The sequence below is a fragment of the Carcharodon carcharias genome, chromosome 17 (genome assembly GCF_017639515.1).
Source record: "Carcharodon carcharias isolate sCarCar2 chromosome 17, sCarCar2.pri, whole genome shotgun sequence".
Lineage (NCBI taxonomy): Eukaryota > Metazoa > Chordata > Chondrichthyes > Lamniformes > Lamnidae > Carcharodon > Carcharodon carcharias.
Window position 1 is genome coordinate 79,996,005 of NC_054483.1, and position 26,505 is coordinate 80,022,509.

General features: G+C 39.2%; 1 protein-coding gene across 5 annotated transcripts in view; it reads right to left on the bottom strand.

The window, feature by feature from the left end:
- Positions 1 to 257: 257 nt before the first annotated feature.
- LOC121289969 (carbohydrate sulfotransferase 15-like) overlaps positions 258 to 26,505 on the bottom strand; it is a 75,700-nt gene continuing 49,452 nt past the window's right edge. For 3 of the 5 annotated variants that reach the window (XM_041209992.1, XM_041209994.1, XM_041209993.1), the window contains 6 exons: positions 18,542 to 18,685; positions 14,757 to 14,913; positions 10,986 to 11,142; positions 8,234 to 8,236; positions 5,031 to 5,178; positions 258 to 3,295 (listed from right to left, as the gene is read on the bottom strand). In XM_041209992.1, coding sequence (XP_041065926.1) covers positions 3,108 to 3,295; positions 5,031 to 5,178; positions 8,234 to 8,236; positions 10,986 to 11,142; positions 14,757 to 14,913; positions 18,542 to 18,685 — 797 coding nt within the window. In that variant the 3' untranslated portion in view covers positions 258 to 3,107. Of the gene's footprint in view, positions 3,296 to 5,030; positions 5,179 to 8,104; positions 8,237 to 10,985; positions 11,143 to 14,756; positions 14,914 to 18,541; positions 18,686 to 26,505 lie in introns of those variants that run through there. The other 2 variants (XM_041209995.1, XR_005945685.1) reach the window with 2 other exon arrangements.

Consider the following 26,505-nt stretch of genomic DNA (forward strand, 5'->3'; position numbering starts at 1 on the left):
ATTTATCTTGTTCAGCAGATGATTAAGCAAGATTGTAGAGAAACTGAAAGGGTAGAAGGATCTGAAAATAGAACAAAAGGAAATCATAATATACTAAAATGAAGGCATGAAAACAGAGGTTGTAGATGTATTGCAACAGAAGCAAAGATCAAAAGGCAAACTTAACTGTTCACACAAACATCTTACTTTCTTGGGAGCAAAAGCAAGGCATTCTATGTCTGCATTGAACAAAAATATTTCAGTATAGACGCATTAGGTTCAGATTAATTGTGTTTATTGTAGAAAAATAGGCAGTACAATTAACAATCTGTGATGAGAAAATGTGGTCAGTTATATAGAAATGAATAGGAAATGGCTTGATGTTTTCAAATTATGCATGAAGTGTATTGAGATACAGTGGTTTTCATAGCACTGAGTTAACACGTTTGTGTGAACTGGTGGTTGTGGTTATACATTGCATGCTTGCAAATTTGTAACGCTGCAGAATGCAACAATGGTTCTCAACAATTACCTCCACACTCCATATGTGGAATATCATCAGGGAGGGGCAGGAAATTAACAAGCAGTCCTTAAACAGGAATAAAAATGATGGCAGCCTTAATGAAAACTAATTCTTAATGTACACTTCAGACTTGGTAAAGAAAGTTCCTGTTCTAAAAATGGTTGTTTAAAACTCAGTGGTTGCCATACAGTGAAACACAGAAGCAGGAAACGGAAACTGTGGCCAAGTGATGGAGGGACGCACCAACCCCCACCCCCCCCACACCCCACTTTTAAATGACTGATGATACAGGGAGTCATGCAGCAGATTGCAGAATTATCCAGAGTAGCTGTGGTCCAATCCAGAACCTACGCTGCCAGTTCTGCATAGAGATTGCTAGGCAGCAGCACCACTGCCTGTAAATGAGAATGAGAGGCTAACAATGAGCCAGTCTTCCTTTGTTCTTCCAAAAAAACACCCAATAAGTAACAGCTGGCTCCCACTGCTCAATCTCATCGATAAAACATCCAGCAATGCCAGAACATTTGGGCAAGTGTCCTTGTGCTCAATGAATGGAACTAGAAAAAAGTTATTAAAAAATTCAAATGTACCTTCAAAATGTTGTTGCTTACCCTAACCTCCACCGCCCCAACATCCCCCACACTCCTAGTAGCTGTGGACACCCATGTTATACAGTCAGGTAATGATTAAGCACCACCAGAATACTGCAAGGACAATGCAATAATGAACTCAGTCAAATTACCACAGAGCCCCTTGAAGACTAAAGTCATCATAGGCTGATCCAGTTCACAGATGAAGGCATTTTTCACTGAAAGCAAGATCGCAACAGTGCCTCTGTAGATAATTTTCCAATTTATTATCCCATCATCATAATGACAGGTAAGTAGGTTGGAGCCACAATATATATTTTAGCTTTAATTTAAAAATAACTATCTGGAAGTTTAGCAAGAATCTGACGGTGAGATCCATTGAAGTACTGTCCATGACCAACGTAAGTTATTGGAGATTGATTTTTAGCTTGGGCCATTCTCTTTTAAACTCACTATTTTTGAGTTTTAGGGATATTTAATAGAAAACTTTATTTTTTTCTGAATTTACACTTTTTTTTGTAAGGTTCAATTCCTCTGCACTCATTTTCTCTTGTTTTTAAAAAGAGCACTAACTAAAAAGAGAAAAACAGGACATTAGATTTGTATTAAAAAACTGGTTAATGACGCTGAAAGTTGTGACCTATTGTTGAGCTACACTGAAAATCTGCTTTACTTTGTAAATCACTAGATTAAGCTTGACCTGGAAATAACTGACTAGGTAACAGAGGTAAAAAGGTGTTCCATTATTCTATTAGCCCTGTTGAATATAAAAATTAATTCAGAAAAATATTAGTATTCTCAAATATTTAAAGCCCTTTCACTATTCGGCAGGTTAATGGTACTCATTGCTAAATGCTCCCAAGGAGTATCAACCAGTTAAAGCATATTCTTCCTGATGCAGTTTTCAAGGACAAACTTTGGAAAACTTTTGTTCTGATGAAGTTTGACATTTCACGACAAATTAACGTCTATTACCACAAACATTTAAGATTCTTTGAACCAGCGTAAGTTATCTTTCTAATTATAAACCACTTGGACAATAGGGGGCACTGCTACACAATCTTTCCTAACAGTTCTTGACAAAAACAGATGGTGTGACTGTGGACAGCAAAGCATTCCCAGTAAAACCAAATCATAGATTAATTGCATAATATGGAGTGCAAGCTTCTGTGTATAACAGTAACTGAGTGTTACACACAAAAATAGTTTTTCTGTGCACATGCACCCTGAAAACACACTGAATTTTATCCAATTCAATCCATGGATGTAATAATTAACATTTCACCAGTCATAATTTACTTGCTTCCAGGCAAAACTAAGACAGCCTGATTATCTGTTTGAGAACATGCAAACAGGAAACAAAAGTTTGCAATTATTCTTGACTGGTGGCAAATGAAGATAATGAATTTTGCAAAATTGAATCCTCACAATCATTGGAGAGATTCCTCTACAGCTCCAAGGCATGAACCAACAGGGAGGGAAGGAATAGAAAATAAGTTAAAAATAGTAGTTCTTACATCCATTACCAAACCATAATTATGGTATATGAATTCCTGGAAGACTAAAGTAGGCACTATTGAAACCCCTTATGTATGTTTGGCAGCAATATTTAAACATATTCTGCAAAGATTTCATTTTTTACCAAATACATGTGTCATTGAAAATCCTACAAAATATTTAAAACAATCATGAGGAATTACTTTTTTAAAAAAATTATTTACACAAACTTAGGGCTTTTGATTTATGATGGTCACAGTGTCAAATGTTATGAATCTATATATTTCATGGGAAGTTAAATGCGGGCATTATGGATAACATTCTTTATAATTAGGGTTAAATTTCAAACAAGCCTTTTGCTGAGTTTTGGACAAGTCTTCAGATAAGAGTTTAAAAATAAACTTAAAAAAATAACTTTTTAACTTGAACATCAACATTTTGTTGAACATTCCACAATAGTGAAAAAAGCATTATACAAAACATTTGATATTTTACAGTTTTGTGAATTTGGTCTGTATTTATTTTTCCCATAAGAAAGAATCATCATTTAGTAGCAAAGACAGCTTTTCGTTAAATGGCCTATAGAAATCCTCGAGAATTCTCCTAGTTTCTGGCAACATAGGTCCAAGGCTTTTGTCTTTGGGACGCCTGGTATTTGACGCAGGATTGTTGATGATGGCTGCCTCTTGTTGCTCTGTCAAATTTCCTGTTGAAAAGTAACAGTAGAGCTTTAGGAAAAGAAATCTAATAATAGCACAGCAAACTTAAACCTTCCCTTCTGAATTTGGCACTCCTTTTCTTTCCTCTGAGAGTTGTCTTTTATTTTTGTTCCTTATCCTGCCATGATTTAAATAAGGAACAAGATATATTTGGATGAGTTTTGTGCCAGTAAATCGAGACTGAAAATGACAAGGAAGATGGTTTACTTTTGAGTTAAATAGCATGGTTCAGTGCAGTTATTAGTGTGTCATTTCTTAAACCAATAGCTAGATATTCATTAATATTCAATGACATTATTCTCTTATGATTTAAAACATACCCTGTAATAGAAAATTAACCTGAAGCATAGATTGCCAGTGCTTAATAAAGCATTTTTTTAAAAAAAGAGGGAGGCATTAGGTTACCAATTCAGCTTTGTACGCATTCCTATTTACACTAGTAACTTCTTTGGTAGCTTGGTTAATCTGATGATCAGGAAAGATGTGTTTGGGAGTTGACCAAAAAAACAGCTGAGCAGCTTCAACTTCCAACTGAAAAGCAGGTTCACTGAAAGGCTGGTATTTCTGTGAGCCAGTTTAACAAAGCTTTGGTTTTATTGCTGGAGTCAATGGAATTTATCGTGAATTTATTGTGAAGAGGCTACTGACTAGTAAGCACGGTATCAAGAGTAAATTATCATTTGAACCACTTATAAATTCAGTTAATCAGGTCCAATTAACATTCAGAATTATTGTGGCCATTAATGTCTAGCGTCAATTATGCATAAAGTTTCTGCTTGTCTGAATTTTAGGAGGGAAGCATTTCAACAATAAGGCTCTCAAATTCAGGTATTTACAAAGCTGATTTAAACCCCAGTGCTCAAAGCCATAACCTAGCTTGGTTTGTGTCATTCCATCATGAAATTTACAGATCTATTTTGCTCCCAAATAACCACGAAATGTTTTCTTATTCTATTACAGTACCATTGAATCCGATATATTGCTATTACTTTGCCCAGTATGAATATATACCAGCTGTTGGGCTAGCAGGGTCACATTCTAACTACACAATCATAATGAAGAATAAAAATCCATAGAAACTAAATAATTATTCAGTTAGGACTTCCTGAATTTGGCTTCCTACTCTTCCTTTACCCCCATGACTATCTTTAGAATACTGTTAGGGACTGGATTCCTACTTGATTGCTTAATAGAATTTTTTACAACAAGCACATACCGTGAAAACAAAGCCTTTTATTTCCCGGGTTGCTAGAAGCAGTGGCCATACAATCCAAAAGAATTGACAACCCCACAGGTCTGGATTTTTGAGGTAGTAGTCTAAAGCAAGAACTTCATTGCAATATACAAAATTATATGGGAAAGGGGTTGTCTTGGAGGGAATGGGCTGAAGAACAACCTTCAGCCAGGAGGGCTTTTAAAAGACAAATACATGTTAAGGAAATCTTGAGTGTTACTTTCACTTAACCATTCAAGAAAGATTAACACCAGCTCCGAACTATTTAGAAGTGGCATAATTGAGGGGTTGAAATCCAGGCCCAATGTGTCAAAATTTACTTCAATTTGAGTATTTGCTGAATGAATCTAAGTATTGAATCTGCTGATCCTCTGAGTTCACAACAATATACTTAACGAAGCATACTGCTATTGACTAATGTACTCTAGAAATATATTTTATTAACCAATGCTTTTAGCACAGAAGCGCAGTTTAATCTGAAATCATACCCAAGCTCAAGAATTCGAAGACTCTGTGCATACTCTTTTTCAAGTTAGCGGCATGTTCTTCCAGTCGGAGAATGAGGAATTGGTTTCGGTTATAAACTGCATACCAGTCCCACAGAAAGACTGCATACAACCCAATTTGCAATCTCACCTAAAAAAAAAGACAACATATTGTTTGGCAATTCTACCCTTGTTCATCGGTTTCTTTTGTGGCCCATCACTTTATGAAAAATATTTGGCCAATAGTAATGAATATTTTAAAAGGATTCAAATCAGTTTTTCCCTTTGGATTATAAGGTAAGCATTTTAAAGGTCAGTGGCACACCACCAGTTCACTGACACACAGCGCTAAAGGTGAATGGAGGGCCTTTCCTCTGTAACTCCCCATACTAGGCGTTTCCAATGGAGAAGACAAAGGAGGAAGGAATAAGACAACAAGGGAAAATTTCCATGGGGGTTTCCCAATCTCCTATTGTAACCTCAGCAGAAATCCTAATGAAATGGTGTGAATAGCAATGTTTAGCCATTTACCCTATTTCTCCAGGATTCCAGCGATCTTCTGTTGAAGTTATGGTGTGAGGTCGTGAAAAGTCCCGACAGAAATTCCCGGCTTAGAAAGCCAAGTCAACCCATGCCACCCTAAAAAAATGTTGTTGACCAAATGGAAAGAGATCATGACAAGAGGCCAAAGAAGAGATGATCTAACTGTCTTCTTGATCAGGGAGTGGTGCAGTTACCATCAAGTTTCAATATCAGGCACTGCAAAAGAAATAAACAAGACACATGGCCTAATGTTCTTAATTGCTTTCTTTATTTTTTTAAAAAAGCATTACAAACATTCAGTATGAGTGGCAGATGAGGGGTTCCTCATCTGACCCCAGAGACCTGGATGAAGAACCAAGATAAGGCAGGTGACATCAAGCAGGGAGGGAAGATCGAGGGCAAGTAAGAATGTTCAAAGTTTCTCAAACCCTGGCAACAAATGAGAATTGCGGAGAGGACAATGGGTCTTGATTTTAACACAGTTAAGATGCAAAGAGAAAAAGCATGCAGAATGGCGTACATCTGACATTGGAGATACAAGAATAATTAGCAGAGAAGTAACAACCGTGGTAAGGAAGCAAGGGAACGATTGCAGAAATGAATGGAAAAGACATTAGTAGCTTGAAGTGAGAAAAGGATTGCTTGTTGGCCTATCTTGAATCCTGTCCAAAAGCGTTAGAGAAATGCTTATGGAACCTTCCCAAATATGGGACCAAGTCTTGGATGGGCTTTTATAAAGGATTGAGAGACCTTGAAAGGAAAAATACTGTGGATTGCATGTTTGGACATTCCACACAAACATTTTTTCTTCTCCAAACACTAACTCTCAGTCTCCCTCTGAAGGAGGAAATAAAATTAGTCCACATTAAAGAGAAGCTAGGCAACAGTTTCCTCTAACAATATGGAGGTAAATTGTAGCAGTAGAACTCAATACACTTGAAGATGCAGTATATTTTATTTTGATATTATCTTGTAGGCAAAACTGTAATATTGGCAAATAATATTCTCAGGCTATGATCATCCTCTGGTAATCAAATGCAGATTGTCACTCAAAAAGCTTACAATGATCATGTTACAGTAATCCTACAGTTAGAAATAATTACATATCAACTGTATGAAATGTCCATGGTATCAATACCTCTAAAAACAGACACCAATTGGAAGGGGTAGGAGGGAAGAAAGAATCAAAACAAATACTTACAGAAGGTTACCAAGGATCCCTCTGGTTTTAATTTTATTTTGTGGCCCAAATGAGAATTGTCATAACATAGCATACAAAATGCTTTGATACAAACATGCTGTGTTTGTACATTAATTTTATATGCTGTAACTTCTAGGTTTAAGTAACTTAAAGAAATTTTGCTTGAAAAATGGAAAGCAGTACAACATTCCTGTTACCCCAACAAGACTATCATTTTGCAGGAAAGAGTACGTAAGATTGCAGCTGTGTGTTCCCAACAACCTGCACTTTAATTCCAATGCCTCCAGGTAGCCTAAGGTGTAAAGATGCAAGTAAAAAAGATTGTTACATTCCTCACCCCGGATGATATAGGGACACTGGCTATATTTGATTAGGAGTGTTTGTTTAATTTTCAATATCTTTTCAAATAATTCATATTAACACATTAAAATGCAAGGTGAAGACATACAGCTCCTATATGGGCAAGCAGAAGCAAATCAACACCACTTACTTACAGCATTTCAAATGATCTATAGTTGGAAAAATTCTACAGGGAGAAAAAAGTAACCTAACAAAAGGTGATGGCAAACAGAAAATTTTGTGCATCAATTGCACTGAGTTATGGACAAGAATTAAAGTACTACTGAAGGCTAAACTTGAACTTATCATTACAGATATGGTAAATCAGCTAGCAGTTTTGATGGCCACTTATACGAGATGCCAATAATCCTACTAACTCAACATATTATGTAAATTGAGTGGGTGTTTACAATTGCAATGCATTCACAATTTTCTGCAGTTAGTCTCAAGGTAGTTAAGCCAAAATAGAACCGGCTTTATTCATTGCCAATCCATCTGTGAGACTAAATGGTGGGCAAGGAGTTAGTGGAGAGCATTGCATGTCTGATCTTTTCCTTAATCTAAATAAACAAATATGCACTTTACTGGGTAGTGATCAGCAGGAACAGAAACTGGAATCTTGTTCTCTAAATAAAGATGTTCTTACAGTCAGAGAGTCAAGCTCAAACTTGTTACCTCAAGCTCAGTAACCAATTGGATAAATAAGTACGGAAGGATAGAGAACAATTTCTGTGAAAAGTCTGAGGCTGTGTCATTTAGCCAACAGGAAATAGAATTGGTGGAGGCACAAATTGATATATGCTGGTAATAAAGCTTTAGGGTGTAGGGTTTTAGTGCCAGAAAAACAATTAAGTCAACACGACATTTTTATTTTAGTATATTGAGAAAATGTTTAACGTATTATTTGAGAAATCTGGTGTAGATATGAAAACCCATAGTTTTGTCAGGAGGATTTTACACCACTATAGATCCTTAATAGCCAGAGAAGACTTACGCTGTCTGGGCTGGATTCTAATACGTGTCCTAGAAGTAGAAAGTGTACTCTAACGCACTGTGTCACTACATCTTCTAAAACTCTTTAAACTGTTTCAGCTGGTTATTATTCTCTTGTCATCATACATACCTGCTAAAGAATATTTGTAAAGGAAAAGAAATATTATTAGAAATCAACACAAATGGCTAAGAATATAACTGTAATGGGTTGGCAAATCCTGCCTTGCCTTCAATCTGGTTATTCTTGAACTATAATGTAAAACACCTCAGAAGATTTAGGAACTCAAGGGCTGGATTGCACATTATAGCCTAGCAAATTTTTGGACGATGGCTTTTGAGCCACCCAAGACTGATGAGATGACATTTCCTCCCAGTACTAGATGTTAAGCTCCTAAATGAAGTGACTTTCTGCAGTGTCAGCCCTGTTCCTAATGGGTATATGTCCATAGCTCTAAACTCCATATAATGTAATATTTCTTGACACTAAATCGATAGTCAGACTCTGTGGGGACAGAGCGGATGATGGCTCTGGCAAACAAAGGTATCACATTGATGTAGTAAGGAAGTCTCCTCAAAGGCTGGAACACACTGGAAAAAGATTTACTTTGCATCCCTTCATTCTATTACCTGAGCTACAAGCACATGGTGTTGATAATTGGTACCAAAAAAGTTCTATGCACCAGCGCACATTCCTCACTTTAATAAGGACATGTGGCTTGTGGTGCACACCCAAATTTTGAAAAAATAAAGTTTAATATACCACTACTAGAATTAAAAGCATTAAATTTAATTTGACTCTGCCAATGTAAATTGGATTCATGAACCAAGGCATAAAAAGAGAAATGGAGACTGTTTGATGGCATGAAGTATAGGTTTGCTTGCCAAATATTTCAGCTCCAATTTTACCCTTTTTTCTAAAATGTCAACATGCATTTGTACATCAGATCCATTCAACTTGGACGATGTTCACATGGTAGTTTCGCATTGATCGTTTATAGATGAGTGTTGATTGTGTTGGCAGGACTGTACATGGCAGGGCTGCAGTGTGTACTAGAGACCCAGAGATAACCATTAGCTGTGGATCTGCAGGAGAGCAAGTGGTCATCCGGGTACTATGTCTTTCTCCCCTCATCTTCTTTGAGGCTTGGGGCCAGGGATGTTCCCTTTCATGTTGTTGCTCATGCTGCCTGATGCTGTCCCTTTTATAGAGCCAATGGGAACCAAATGGGGCAGTAATATTGAAGAATTATCCAGGAAGGATATCCAGTTCTGATGAAAGGTCACTCAACCTGAAATGCTAACTTTGTTTCTCTCCACAGATTCTGCCTAACTCGCTGACTTTTTTCCATCATTTTTTGTTTTTAAACCAGGAATGGGGCCTGGATACAAGGTCCAATTTGATGGATGCACACAAATGCTAATATTTAAATTTAATTTTAAATTTAATAAGTTTAATCGCTAATACATAAATCTGTAGATCAAGGAGCAAATGATCTTAAAATATGTGCCATAAAACTGAGGAAAAGCCACACAAAAATTTAATTAGTGGCCATTCTGCACAATAATACAAAGTTAGAAGACATTTTGTACCTAGTGATGTTAAAGATTATGTGTGAAGAACTGTCAAGACATTATAAATTGCAAGGTCACTACTGAAATGGTCTTAACAGTAAAACATGAAATGCCAGTTTCCTTCCTGACTGGTGGTGGTATGTTACAGGTCACTCAGGGAGACAGAATTGCTGTGGCAACCTGCACTTTTACATGCATGTTGTAGTTTGGAGCTAAGGATAGTGATTTAGAGACTCCAATGTTCTTTCTATAACGTGGCTGAGCAGGAGTCTCTCCCACTCTTACCTCCTGCCACTGGCCTGTGTTGGAAGGATTTGCAAGCTGATACTTAACCTGTTTGGCCGGGTTCTAAATGCATTCCCCTTGGCTGTCAAGTACTAGGGCGAGACTTGAAACCGGAGCTTCTAGTACCACTGTGCCACAATATCTCCCCACTTCCTGAGTATAGAATAAAACCTCAAAATGAAAATGGAGAAAAACAGCGCTGAGGTAATTTGAATGAGCATCATGTTTGCTAGCAAGTTATTGCATGCCATGGAATTAAAACAACTAAGGATAGTGATAATACTGTGGCAATCTAGTTAGTCTTTAATGTTGTCAAATGCAATGAGAGCATGAGTTGTTCCAATTTCTAACCAACAAGTTCAGAATTGCAAAGTACCTCCCAAATTCGACAATGAATTTAATTGACATGCAGCTATGTGGCTTAAGCACAGCACCATAAAATGAGATATTCTTCTTCTTCTGCAGTTCTCTGCCCAAAGGCAGGTACAACCCACAGCATCACGATCTCCACCATGGGTGGAGCAAGGAGGCAAGTCCCGAGTCCACCCCAGCTGGAATAGGGATCAAAGCCCATGCTATTGGCACCAATCTGATCCACACTGGCTGTCCAGCCAACTGAGCCAACAGCCCCCTCAAGGCGTCCAAGTCGCTGTGGCAAAATAAATTTTTACATGTACTCTGGAGCTATAGGTAGTGATGGTAGAGGCTTCAACATTCTTTCCATCACATGGCTGATGAGGAATCTATCCCGCTGTTACTGCTTGCCACTGGAAGGATTTGCAGTTTGGCCGCGTTATAAACGCACCTTCCTTGGCCAGTAAGTCCTGGAGTGGGACTTGAACCCGGAGTTTCTGGCTCAGAAACAGGGACACTAACCACTGCACCACAAAGTCTCTCATCAAGCAAGATATCCAATTGTATTACTCCGAGGACAGTCAAAAATAATATTGTTTTATTAATTCACATCCAGTTTGACAAACATCGACTGTCATGACTGTTTAAATGACTCACTAAAAGGTACTTACAGGCATAGCAGAGTTCACGGTGCAGTTGTACACACAGGATCTAAGGGAAGAGTGCATCAAACATCCATCGAATATTTGCAGTGAATCTTTTACTTTTTCATGAAAATCCTCGACAGATTTGTTAGCGCTTATGAAGTACAAGTAATCAGAATACAGCCTAAAAAAGTGTGAATATATTAGTATCATCCAAGTGCATAAATTGAGTGACTTACCCTCAGCAGAATACCAAAACATACCATTTTTACAAAAGAGTTCTGAAGAAGAGTCATACGGACTCGAAACATTAACTCTGTCTTTCTCCTCACAGATGCTGTTAGACCTGCTGAGTTTTTCCAGCAATTTTTGTTTTTGTTCCATTTTTACAAAAGCTAGGCTTCTTTTTCCATGTTAGTGCTTTTCCTTAACATGGTGACTTTTTTGGAAAACTAATAAATCTGATGGTTTCAGGAGTGTAATGATAAACTTCCCAGACTTCAAATATTAGCCTAGTTTAAGACCATAAGTTAGTTATTGCCTTCACTTAATATCGTCATTATATTCTACAGACATCCTATTTAAGCCCTGGTAGTACATTGTGGATTCAGAATAAGAAACAAAAATGAAGTTTCACTATTAGTATTGCCTTTAAAATTGTACAACAACTACAATCAGTATCCTTTTCTCTATGATTGCTGGTGGCTTGAAAAGATTCAAGATATGCTAAAGACTTGAGAGGAGCTTAACATGGAGGGGTGTTGATTCTGGTAGCGTGAGGGAACTGAACTAATAGAGCCACATAGCTGAACAATAGAATTGCTGAAGGAAAGTAAGTGACAGCATGTTAATAAATTTCCACTCCCTTCAGATTTGGTTGATCAAGGTCTTAGAATACATTGCTTTAAACAAAAAGCTTGAGGGGGAGGATTAATGAAAAGTAATGAAAAGAGATTTTTAAATTAGTCATAATCCTTTACAACTGTTTGACTTTATTGGCCAGGTTTTAAGCTTATGCACTCAAGTCCCCTTGCCTTCCCAAAAGTTTTAAACTTGACATTTTTAGCAAGTAAACATATAAAGCAAAGAAATCAATATACAAGTAATAGGAAATTCTCATTATATCCTCACAATATAGGCCCTTCCACACTAGTGTGTGAGATTTGCATGTGTGCTTGCTCACAGTTGGGGGAACCTAAGCCCATTACATCAGGAGAGCATATCCATTTATAATAAAGGCTGGTTGGCTCTCAGTCCTCAGGTGACAGGAGAACAGTCATGATGATCCTAGGCTTAGCTATTCAGAACATTACAGGAGGAAGAAAACAACAGAAGGAAATAAAATAGTGGGAGAGACATTTTAGAATTACTCCGCAAGAATTCCACGTATAAAGTATGACACAGAAATATTCAAAGGAAGAAGAACCATAAATTGAGAAAGAAATCAGTAGTGGACAGAAAACAGAATGCAGGTCAGGAGTTGCTTGAGAAGGCATAGGTAGCTTTAGAATGTAAGGGATCTACTCTGTCCCAAACAAATATGCACTACCTGATCAGCACTAGCATATGTGGATCAGTTTGTAATTATATCCTTCCCCTACTCCATTAAAGGGCAATCCCAATGTGCTTTAGCAGATCCCTGGGCGCTTCTTCAGTTTGTGTGTTAAAACATTCAATTAATGATCCCAGAATGCTGCAAGACTCAAGGAAATTCAAGGAAGACAATCCATGTAACTTCCTTTAACTCCAGTGTGTCATCAGAACCAGGAGATATTTCCAGTCCAAATTTAAAACGGACTAACTATACCTGATGGTCTATCTCCTCTACCTACTCCCAGCTCACATCGCCTAACCAAGCCAGTGGCTCACTAGTTCCTCACTGCCAATGTAATTGACAACTCTGTTTCCAAAATAATTCTGACATGTCTTTGTTCTCGCAGATCAAAGTCAGGCATTATTTTGTGGGACTGGATCTGGCAATGTATTAGCAATTGGATTTCTCTGGGACATGGGTTCATATCCAGCTTAGGAAAATGCCCGCCTCTGTTTTAAGACTTCAAACAGTTTTTAGTCTATACCCAGTTCCTAACAGGGGCAGTCCTACAATTCTGCAGCAATTAACAACTAAGCAATAAGGATGATTGAGATGGAAAAGGGAAAAATGCCAATGTTGTGCACTGGAGAGCTTTTCTTAGATAAAGATTAAGGTGAAGTTCAGCAAAATAAACTTGACATTTAGCCACATCATATCTGAGCTGGTAGTGCATGATGCTAATAATTGATGGCCAAAGTAGAAAAAGTATTCCAAAAAGCTGGCACTGATACTTCACCTTGATGAGCACAAATGTTCACCAAAATATTTACCGTTAATATCTTTAAAGCTAAATGTTAAACTGAAGGAAAGCCACACGAAATTTTTAATTAGCAGCCTTCTGCACAATAATAAAAAGTTAGAAGACATTTTGTAACTATGTTAAAGATTATGTATGAGGAATTGTCAGGATATTATAAATAACAGCATCACAACAGAAATATTGGAATTTAGGATTATAAATGGAGCAGTTATATAGTCCCTAGTGGAAATGAAATGAAATAAAATGAAGCAATGCAAGTTAATAAGTTATTTTTTTCAGTGAAAATCTTGTCAGCATAGAGTTTTTAAAAAATCAAATAATTGCACTTGTGGGTGCAAAGAATTAGAATGCAGATTCCACTGTGCCTAACCTGGTCAATAATTTTGAATCCTGTGGGATTGGGTTGAAATGGATACTCAGGGCATCTGTATAAAGGATATTGAATTTTCAGTAGAGTTACTCCTTTGTTACATCAATGGCATGGGAATGGGAGAGGTAAATTACATCCTTTTGCCTCACTTATATTGGCCAGGTTGTACTGTGCACAGACAGTGGCTTCAGTTTCTTCCAAAACCTATAGTTCCATTGCATGTCACAAAAATACATCAAGTTTTGGCTGCCACGTTGGCTGGAGCTTAAGTTCTAGCAGTGGTGCAGCCTTATTTCAGTGCCAAGCCACTGACTTGGATGACTCTCAGAGGCAGCCAGTATAGGTGTGCCAATCTCAGATTTAGTGGTTACACTACATCAATTCAATGCCAAATTCCTACCACAGTCCTGGTGCCAATTCAATGCAAAATCCATAACTGTCTATTACATCTAAAGTACTTCAGCAATAATTGCCGTAGCTATCCAAAATGTTTAGCCTTGCTAACTGTTCCAAACCACTGTCAATTATGCTTTTTCTCCATATGTCCTTGAATTTTTCTAGGGTCGAATTCCATAGATACCTTGCCCAAGAGTGAGAAAACCTGGAAAACTGGAATCAATAGACTGGGAAGTTTAATAGAAGAGCTCCATACAACCCTTGTGCTACATGCACAAACCTAGCGGGATTCACTGAACTTAAAATAAGACGCATTAATTCTGCTTGATCTTCCCTTCCCCACCCTCAACATATTGAGATTCACTATAATGGTCCTAATACACTGCCCTAAAAAATGAACTTCTATAATAAGAGTAGACCGTAACGTTTTAAAAATGTTTATTATTGAGAATCTATTTCAGGTTAAATTCATTTCTTCCGATTATTTAAGCCAAATTCCTAGTCACAGGAATGTTGAATCACACATGGAAGTGCCAGAGAACCAGTAACATTATACAGTGAGAGAATTTGGAAATTTCCATCAGTCATTAATCACAGGTGCAACACTTTGCAAGAACTCAAATTTCCTAACAGTTTGGCAATAGACACACTGACAATCAACGAAGACTACAAACTAACCTCTCAACAGGATCCCTCAGCATAACAATAAGTTTAGCAGCCGGTAGAACTGCATGAAGGAAGTCCTGAATTAAATATGGTGGTTCACCATTAGTAGTGCGACGATAGAAATTCTGCCAAGCATTATTATCCCACATTGTGGAAGCACTTGCCTCACCTATAAAGAAATAAAATGATTTTTTTTTAACTAAGAAGAGTGGAAGCAAGTGAGATTCATTTCCCCATGGGAGACTGCGATATAGCTGATCCTGACAATATCCTTTGGGCTTGGCTACAGGACCAAAAGTGGAAAGGGTGGCATAATCTAATACCAAGGCACAGTAGGTAGGAGGAGCAAAAGTAAAAAAGGATCTGCTCAAAGTAACAAAGGAACAGAAATAAAAACAGAAAATGCTGGAAATGCTCACAGGTCTAGCAGTATCTGTGGAAAGAGAAACAGAGTTAACGTTTCGAGTCTGTATGACCCTTCTTCAGAGCTGAAGAGAAGTGGAAATGTGATGAAATTTATACTGTACAAGGGGGCTGGGGCAGTTGGAGCTGTATAGAAGGCCAGTGATAGGTGGGGACAAAGGAGGGATTGACAAATTTGTCATGAACTAAAGGACAAAGGGAGTGTTAGTGGTGGTGGTTAGTGCTAAAAAGGTGCTATTAGTGGCATTAAGGTAAGAAGGCAGAATGTGATAATAGCAGAACGAGGGTAGCATTGTGTGAAAGAACAACATGGAACAAGTAACAGATGGTCCTGTGGGGGATGGGGTGGGGAAGGGACAACGGTAGGGGAAAAAAAAGGAGAGAAAATGAATAGAAGGGGGGATTAAAAAAAAGGGGGATAAAGCCACGGATAAATGAACAAAAATATAAGTAAGTGGATAAAAAAAAAGTGAATGTAGAAAGAAGGGGGTGAGGATGGAGGAACTTCATGGTCTGAAGTTGTTGAACTCAATGTTAAGTCCAGAAGGCTGTAAAGTGCCTAGTCGGAAGATGAGGTGCTGTTCCTCCAGTTTGCATTGAGCTTCACTGGAACATTGCAGCAGGCCAAGGACGGACATGTGGGCATGAGAGCAGGGTGGTGTGTTGAAATGGCAAGTGACCGGCAGCTCTGGGTCATGCTTGTGGCCAGACCGGAGGTGTTCCGCAAAGCGGTCACCCAGTCTGCATTTGGTCTCCCCGATGTAGAGGAGACCACAATGGGAGCAGCAAATGCTGTAGACTGAATTGAAGGAGGTGCAAGTGAAGTGCTGCTTCACCTGAAAGGAGTATTTGGGCCCTTGAACGGTGAGGGAGGGAGGAGGTAAAGGGGCAGGTGTTGCACCTTCTGCGATTGCATGGGAAGGTGCCCTGGGAAGGGGATGAGGTGTTGGGGGTGATGGAGAAGTGGACCAGGGTGTCCCAGAGGGGACCATCCCTACGGAACACCGATGGGGTGGGGGGGGCTGAGGGGAAGATGTGTTTGGCGGTGGCATCATGCTGGATTTGGTGGAAATGGCAGAGGATGATCCTTTGAATGCAGAGGCTGGTGGGGTGAAAAGTGAGGACAAGCGGGACCCTATCATGGTTCTGGGAGGAGGGGAAGGTGTGAGGGCAGAGGCATGGGAGATGGGTCGGACATGGTTGAGGACCCTGTCAACCACAATGCAGGAGAAACCTTGGTTAAGGAAGAAAGAAGACATGTCAGAAGCGTCATTTTGGAAAGTGGCATCATCGGAACAGATGTGATGGAGGTGAAGGACTCCGACACTTCCCTTCCCTTCCTTGACCCCTCTGTCTCAATTTCTGGTAACAATGTCCACCAACATTCATTACAAACCCACCGACTCCCACAGCTACCTCGACTACAGCTCCTCACACCCCACTTCCTGTAAGGGCTCCATCCCATTCTCTCAGTTCCTTCGCCTCCGTCATATCTGTTCCGATGATGCCACTTCCCAAAATGGCGCTTCTGACATGTCTTCCTTCTTTCTCCATCAAGGTTTTCTCCCCACTGTGGTTGACAGGGCCCACAACCATGTCCGACCCATCTCCTGCGCCTCTGCCCTCACGCTTTCCTCTCCCTCCCAGAACCATGATTATGGCACCTCTTATCCTCACTTTTCATCCCACCAGCCTTCAAATTCAAAGGATCATCCTCTGCCATTTCCAGCATGATGCCACCGCCAAACACATTTTCCCCTCACATTCCCTGTCAGCATTCTGTAGGGATCATTCCCTTTGGGGCACCCTGGTCCACTCCTCCATCACCCCCAAAACTTTATCCCCTTCCCCCAGCACCTTCCCAAGCAATTGCAGAAGGTTCAATACCTGCCCCTTTACTTCCCCCCTCCTCACCGTCCAAGGGCCTAAACACTCCTTTCAGGTGAAGCAGCACTTCACTTGCACCTCCTTCAATTTAGTCTACAGCATTCACTGCTCCCAATGTGGTCTCCTCTACATCGGGGAGACCAAACGCAGACTGGTGACCACTTTGCGGAACACATCCGGTCTGGCCACAAGCATGACCCAGAGCTGCCGGTCACTTGCCATTTCAACACACCACCCTGCTCTCATGCCCACATGTCCGTCCTTGGCCTGCTGCAATGTTCCAGTGAAGCTCAATGTAAACTGCAGGAACAGCACCTCATCTCCCAACTAGGCACTTTACAGCCTTCTGGACTTAACATTGAGTTCAACAACTTCAGACCATGAACTCTCCTCCATCCTCACCCTCTTTTTTATCCCCTTCTTTCTACACCATTTTTATTTTTTTTATCTTACTTTTAGTTTTATTAATTTATCTGTGGATTTACCCACTTTTTTATCCCCCTTCTATCTTTTTTTCCCCCACCACTGCCCCCTCCCCCCACCCTGTCCCATACACGGCCATCTGTTACTTGTTCCATGTTGTTCTTTCACACAATGCTACCCCTGTTCTGCTATTATCACATTCTGCTTTCTTACCTTAATGCCACTATCAGCACCTTTTTTAGCACTAACCACTACCACTAACATTCCCTTTGTCCTTTAGTTCATGACATGTTTGTCAATCCCTCCTTTGTCCCACCTATCACTGGCCTTCTATCCAGCTCCAACTGCCCCACCCCCCTTACACAGTATAAATTTCCACTTCTCTTCAGCTCTGAAGAAGTCATACGGACTCGAAACGTTAACTCTGTTTCTCTCTCCACAGATGCTGTCAGACCTGCTGAGTTTTTCCAGCAATTTTTGTTTTTGTTACAGATCATTGCTTGTAGCATTTACAGGTTTTGAACAGGAGCACATCATACCACAGCTCTGACATACTGTGTCAGAATGCTTGGATGCAGTCCACGTAAACAATTCACCATTAAAACTCACCTCTGCTAATGGAAAGAAGCAAAGCCAGAGGCCCAACAATGAAGCAGTTCCCTGTTATCTTACTTTGGGATCAGTGTGAGGTCAGGGAAACTAAAGTGGGGAAAGGGAACAAAATGTACTTTTTTTAAAAAAGCATGCAGAGACAAAAGAAATTTTGTCAGCTGCTTTTACTTAGAATTACTTTCATGTGGCAATCCAGTAAAAGTTCAATTGCAGCAGCATTATTATAAACCAGGACTGAAATGTTCCTATGAATTATCAGGTTTCCCATCAGTCAAAAATTGAAACTGTGTCAAATAAATGATCAGTTTTTTCCATAAAAATTGTGCTCATTAAATGATATTAACCATGCTACGATACGCATGTAATATGCTCAACTTGTGATTCAGAGTGACACAATTTTTGGGAGCTGAAGTAATCATTTCAATACGGTGTGGGGGAATAAAGTATCTCACCAATGACCATGTTGCTTTTAATTAGCTGTTCAGCAGATGAATTGGCTATCTGACTCTGAATCTGATGTGCTGCGAGATCAAACAGATCCAGATAATCTTCAATTAGATATCGGTCATGGAACCCATTCCAGGGCTGAATAATACCTGCAAACAAAAGCATGCTTTAGTACAGAATTAACATACCATTCAATTTTAAAATGATCTGCTCATTAAATTGACGGATGAGGGAACCAATTTAATGTTAAATTTCAAGATTACTCATTCAAAATTCTGAATTGTGTCTTAGTATTGTGGAGAAAACCAACAGGCAGCACTGCATTTTTTAAGCACCAGGAGCTGCTACTGTCTTACCTTACTGCAGTATATTGTAATAAAATTACAGGCTAAGAATTGCTTATGCTCCCTATAGATGATATACTGGACTAATATTGGACTAAGAGTTTGAGATCTCCAGCTCCACCACAGCAAGTTATGAAATTCAATTCAGGTGAGCTGGGGAACTTATGGGCTAGCACCATAAAACGTTATCAAAGGTACCATTCAGTTATAAAAACCCAAATGGTTCACTAATGTCCTTCAGGGAAGGGAAACTTCAGTCATACAACTTCTGACTGACCTGTTATATCCTACTGAACTCTATAACTCAGATTATTCAGTTGTGAACAATCACTACAAGACACAACTATAAGTAAAATATTGAATGAACCAATGACTCAGGCACTAAATCAGGACAATGTCCAGACAATTCCACCTTAGTCAACCCTGCAAAGTTCTCCTCACAAACATCTAGGGATTGTTGTGCAGTTTGGCAATCACTCTCTCAGAATCACATCTACCAGCCAACATCTTGGACTCTATACCATCCCTGGGTATATTCTGTCCTACAGCAGGAGAGTCCCACGAGAGGTGGGAGAACAATATGTAGTCGGATGTGCTTGGCCCTGTAAGTGCTTAACATCAGGTTCTCATGAAGTCTCAAACTTCAGGTCAAAGCAAATCAAGAAAATCTAGTGATTACACCATACCCATCAATCAGTGAATAAGTGACCTTACTTATTAAACATCACTTAAGAGAAAGAACTTCGGGAACAACAGGTAATCTGAATAGAGGACTTCAATGTTCACCACCATACAAAGTTCAGTGGTATGACCGCTCACTAAACTGGGCAAGTCTAAGTGAAATAGCTATCAAACTTGGCCTGCAAGAGGAAACATCACAAGGAAGTAATCTACTTGATCCAATGCTTACCAACCTACCTGTTTCAGATATTTTTGTCCACAATAGCATTTATGGAATGATCTACACAATACTTGAAAAGAGTATCTTAATTTCACAGCAAGGACATGTTCCATCATGCAGTGTGGCATTGTTACTGTGTCTCAGGATAAGTCAAGCAGTCCAGAACTAAACATCCAATAGGGACTTTGGTCCTTCAGCAGCAGTCTTGTATACTACCACAATCTCCATCACTATCAAGCCACAGACTAATTATGGTGCAAATCAGATGCAGTAGAGTATACCAGAAGCAGTACCACATCAACCTTAGAACAAGGCACTATACCGGTCAAGCTACAAAAATGTTTCCGTAAGGCTAAAATCAAAGGCTACAGATAGAGCTAATCAATCAGAGCAAAGTGCTGTAGTCCAAACACACCCAGTCAAGAATGGTGGACAACCAGACAACCACTGGGGGAGAAGGACATATAAACATTCAATCATCAACATGTTGAAGCCCAGCACATCACATTAAGGACTAATGCTTAGACTACGTTTTCTTTTTCCTTTTTGTTTTTAAGTATTTCCTTCCACTGAAGTGCTGAGTGGATAATATATCATCATAGCTGCCAATATCCAAGATATTTGATTCTCATAACATGACATAATATTAAAACGTGGTTGATTGAGCTGGGCACAATGGGGTTAAAGGGCAATTACAGAATTCTGGTCACAGTGTTGAAAAATTGCTCATTGGAACTCACGGCCCCTCTAGCTATTTTAGTGCAACTACAGCATTGGCATCTGTACAACAATGTGAAAAATTACCCCAGGATATCCTGCCTATGGAAAGCAGGACAAATCCAACCTAACCAATCACTGCCCAATTGTCAGAAACTAATGGAAGGAACCACCATTTGATGCCTATTCATAAATGCTCAGTTGGGTTTCCACCAACCCCATCCATATCCAGATTTTGTCAGGGTTTTAAACTACTTGGCAAATGCTTAATGCCACATGAGAGGCAAGTGTTAGCACTTTCAACATTAATGCAGCACTTGATTGAGTATGGCCCCAGTGAAACCTACCAGAACTGAGGTCAATGAGATAATGGAGAAAGCCCTCCAGCCACTGGAACCAAATCTGACTCAAAGAGATGGTCACAGTTGTCCGAGGCCAATCACCACAGCTCCAGGATACTGCTGCTAGACCTCCTCAGGTTCTGTACATCAATGACCTTCTCTCTACAAGATCAAGAGCAGGCTGTTCACTAACGATTCTACTGTGATCAGCTCCACTGAAAACAATGATAATGATGCAACCTCTGAAAGCTTAGTAGGACTTGGACAGTATCCAGGCTTGGACTGTCGAGTGGAAGGCAAGGTTGCACCACATACAGGTAAATTCCAGTTAATAACCACCTACACTAAGAAAAAGCCCAACCACTTCTCCCTGATCTTCAACATGACCATAACAGAGATCCCATCAACATCCTGGGGTTGTTGACCAGATATTTAACTGGAACAGCCTCACTAATGATCTGGCTATAAGACCTGGATGGACATTAGATACTCTGATGAGTTACTCATTTCCATACCCCTCAAAATTTCTCAAGCAAATACAAGGCTCCAGTCAGGAGTATGATGGAATACTCACCATTCACTTGAGTGTAGCTGCAACAGCTTGACACCATGCAGTAGAAAGCAGTCCACTTGATCAGCATCACTGGACTCAGTTTATACCATTTCAGCATTGGTGCACCTTAGCTGAGGTAGATATTCATTGAGGTTACTTCAATAATGCCTCCCACCCTTGAAAGATCTAATACTGAGACGGACACCACCAGCAAAATAATGGAAACACCATCACCTCAAGGCTCTCCTTTAACCATCCTGACCTGGACATTTATCACCATTTCTTTACTGTTATTGGATCAAGACCCTGGAATTCCCTACATCATATGGACATCACTGTTCATAAAGGCCCATCAGCTTCTCTGGGTAACTGGAAATGAGCAATAAATGCTTTTCTCATATTCTGAGATCAAATATGAAAAAGTTCAGCTTCAAGACTTTGGAAAAATGACGGCTTTCTACATGTGTCAGACACAAAATTGTTCCCAAAAATAAAGCTTTCAAGTGCTCTAAAGCAGGTAACATCCTTGAATATCTATACCCGTCTCCATTACTCTTCTGTCTGATGGCCTATGTCTCATTCCTAGACTTCTTTCAGGCTCTTTGTTATCTTTTGAGCTGGAAGTAAAGATGGAACATAGAGTTGGGCTGTTTTGTGGAGATCTTTTCAGACATGGAGCTACTGTTCTGGTGAGGGGTTGAGGGAGAAGAAGGGGGCAGAATTAGCTGTTCAAATTGGAACTTTGCAGGATGACCAGCTGTTGAAGAGACAGTAACACTCAAACTGATGAAAGGCCTGAAATTTTATCTCCTCGCTGTTAGGAGATAATCTGCACAAGAGTTCACCTAATATGGTGAATCCTACTTGTGTTGCTTTGTATGCTCAGTTGCTCTGAAACAGACAGCTTAACAATTCATATTTAGCCTCATTGTACCAACCATTGTGTATGGACACTGTAAAAAGTGATCAAAGAAGGACTTGTGCAAATATAGAAATATCCAGCTCCGATCACAAGGGATTACCGTTGTTAGATCCCTAAGTTACAATACATTTAGTTAGATGTTAGAGAATGGGCATGTCTCGAAGGTGCTTAGGCTGTTTATGGGAGACACTGACAGTACTATACTGACAGAATCTCTACAGGAAGACCCTAAGCTTTTAACACATTAATTAAAGGGAAGTTGAAACACAAATGTATCTGATAATAGTAGTCAAGTAAGTGCGGATAAATTGGAGTACACTGAATTTACCCCAGTTGGTAGAGAAATCATACCATGATAGCCAGATCATGTCCTAATTGAACTGTTGCCAGTAATTTTAAGACACAATGCTGTGCCTATACTTGCCTGCCAAACATTAAAGCTCTTTTAGCCTCTCAGGAATCAGGGCACACATCCAAATCTGGCTCAAACACAAAATGTCAAAAATAATAAATCATTTTGCCAATGTACAATATGCCATTGTATCCAATTTTGAAGTGCTCAATGGGAGAACCAGAAAAAACTTTAAAATCAAAAACAGACTTAACTTTCCCTGAAGCAATCTCAGTCTGTCAGAATCATTCAAAGCATGACATTAGCTGACATCAGGTGACATCATGGAGGTACAATACCAAGCAGACCACCTCTATTGCAGAGGTTACATTGAAGATGGAGCGAAAATGCAGTCTTCCAACACAGATGGTACTGTTTTTGGTGACATGGGAAACTACCTAAAAGTTTACCAACAGCTTTAAAAAAATAATTCAAAAACAACCCTAAATATAAATCTATGGCATGTGAAAAAAAATTATACTGGAAATTCATTGGGACACTAGCATATATTTAATGTGCAGAAATAAAGGATATTGAAGGGGACACTAATGTTAAAGGCACAAGATGTCTTTTCTAGAGCCATCTGATGCATGACAGCCAGAAAAATTAGGTTTCTAACGGAGATTGTCATTGCAATATTTTCATTTAAAAAGGTAGAAGCATTTACCTGATTTTATTGTAAATTACTTTATTTGCTATTTGAGAATTGTTTATTCTGTTCAAGCTTCCTTTTCTCAACTCTAATCTAGTTGGAAGGTTTGTGAAATGATTTCCTTGGACATTTAAGATGTTTAAATTAAAACTAGATCATTCTGGTTCATTTTAAATACTTCTCAATTGTTAGATTTCCAATCAAAAAAGCAGGAAAAATAAACTCACATTTGGATTTTTAACAATCAGACCAAGCATCTCCTCTTCACAGTGGAGCTCTCTCTATCCAACAGTTCAAAACGCTTTAGAGTCTCATTCACTGCAATATTATAAGCCCTTCAAATTTCTCTTCATCCTTGTCACAAAAACATTCACTGCCACTTTACTTGGGTGCACTCTTCTCTCCCTCGATTAATCTTGGCATTCCAACCCATCTTCCCATCTCACAGTTCAAACTCGCATTCCCCTTCTCAGCAAACCTGCCCACTCAGTCCCATCACTCAAGCAAGCACTCATCTCCTCTGCCAATCTCCCTCTCCTGTTATTGTGACATTGTCCACCTCCCTCCAATTCTAGCTGGTGGTTTCTATCCTCCCATTCAATGAGATTCTTCGTTTGCTCCAGTGCCATCAGTTCATCCTGTGCTCTGTTCAGTCTAAAATACCTCCTCAGTTAATTCTGGAAATGCTCCTCCTTTTCCTTTCTCAGCCCTGCCCCCAGTTTCTCTCCTTTCCTCACCACTTCAGAATCGTTGCCAATCCATGGCTCCTCCCACTTCTTGTTGTGCACTCAAGGCCACTTAGAGGAGTCAATGACACCACTGAACCAGAAGTCATATTTACAACTGATCAGGATATAAAACTGTATTTCTGGTTTCAATAGCTTTGTGTTGGAATCATATAATAACGTTACTGAGGAGGCCATCAACCCATTATGCCTATCCTGGGCATCTCTGTTCATGGATATTTGCCTATGTTGATAGAAGTTCTCCACAATGAATTTAGAAATTAGGAACCAATACAATTGACAAAACACTTAGCATGACATAGAGCCATTTTACATTTCCAGCTCTACAATTCCTCGACGTGGTTAACATTATGTGGCCACAACAGTAAATATAGCTACTCGGGTTCCATATTTAGTTGCATTTTGTGTTGCTGCTGAAGGAATACTAACATGAAGTGTCCAGCACATTCCTGTTATCAGCACAAGCTTAGGATCATAATTTTTAAGAAGTTATTTAGAGGGTTTAATACTTACAGTCTCACAGAATGGGAATTTTAAACAAACCCTTCTGACAAATTATTAAAATACATTTTTGGAGCTTCGAAAGTAGTAGTTGTGGTCATTGTGGGAGTGACAAAGCATCAGCAGTTCTAGCAGATGACTAAATTATCCAAATTAGAGACCATGGTGCAGAACATACCACAGCCTGGAACCTATATTTAAAATTCAAATATAGAGTAATGCATAGGTTGAAATCTGGAATACAGCAATAATGCAAAAGGCTTAGATTGGGCTAAACTACGTAAATGGCTTAAGGGGGATATATAGATAAATCAATTCTTCTTTTTTTATTCCTTCTCTCACTCAAACCCAGACCCCTGATTAGCCAACAAAACCTGTGGTCAACCCATTTCCAGGTCCTTTCCAATGTTGCTTTGAGCTGACCATCATGTACAATATGTCTGGGGGACAAACCTCCTTCTAGACTGAGCATTATTCAGTTCCTCTTTATAGTAGAGTGCCTGAGTTAGAAACTAACCTGCTGCAGAGCACGCGCTAGTGCTTCAAAATTATTGTACTTCCTCATGTTCTTCAACATATGGAAGTTTGTGGATTTTCAGATGACCTTTTGATGTAATAATTGCAACATTGCACAAACCATTATGAAATAAACAAACAAATGATACTATATCTTGTGATTGGTAGAAAGGTATAACAATTTTCTTTGCAATACGATACATAGAATTACATAAGTTATACGACACAGGAACAAGTCATTGGGTTCAACTGGTCTTTTCTAGTGTAAATATTACACGAGTCTCCCTCTTATTCCATCTGTTTCATCTCAGCCTTTCTGGATATTTTCTTTTCCCTTTTCTCTTATGTTCAACCACTTCTTGTGGAAGAGTGTTCCACATTTAATCACTATCTGAGTAAGGACATTTCCACTTATTTCCCAATTGGATTTATTAATAACTACCTTGGGATATAGTTTCCCTGTTCAATGAAATTCATTATGGAATTTATTGCCACAGAAGGCTGTGGAGGCCAGGTCATTGAGTGTATTTAAGACCAAGATAGATAGGTTCTTGATTGGTAAGGGGATTAAAGGTTACGGGGAGAAGGCGGGAGAATGGGGTTGAGAAACTTATCAGCCATGATTGAATGGCAGAGCAGACTCGATGGGCCTAATTTCTGCTCCTATGTCTTATGGTCTTATGGTCTATTGTGGATTCCAGTACAAATGGCACCCATTTTGAAGTGTGCATCTGCTCATACTCATTTGTATATACTCATTTATATATTGCCAAACACAAAATCTGTGAACCAGTGCAATTGGGCAGTGTTTTAAAATGTAATTTTTTCAGAAAAAAATTTGCTCTCAAAAATTTTCTGTTGCACATTTATAAGTGGTAACATGGTGAAGTTTGATTAAAACAGTAGAAAGTAGGTTTATCAAAGAGTATTTCTACTTATTGGAAAAAACAAAACGAGGGACCATAAAGAGCCAGGAATTTCTGCTTTCATTCCACTCGTTTTCTCAGCTCAATTCAAAATATAAATCGACACAAAAGATCGTAGTATTTTAAGCATAAATTGCTTTCAATGCGACTGGAGCTTCTGCAATCATTTGAGCTGGTTTTAAAGACATCAGGCTCGGAGTAGTCTTCACCCACATCCCCAAGGTTATCAGCATTGGGAATATCTGCTAATCACGTTCATTTGTGGGCCTTCAGGGAGGCTTCAAAAATTCAAAAAAATTAAACAGGTTCTTTTGGGCCCAAGGACACTCAGCTTTTAAATGCGATTTGTGTTAATTCACAAAGAACCTGACTAATTTATTTCAACATAACTAGAAAATAGTTCTATAGGTTTCTTTTAAAAGTAATTGAAATTCGAGTTACTCCGGTGATGGTTGTTTG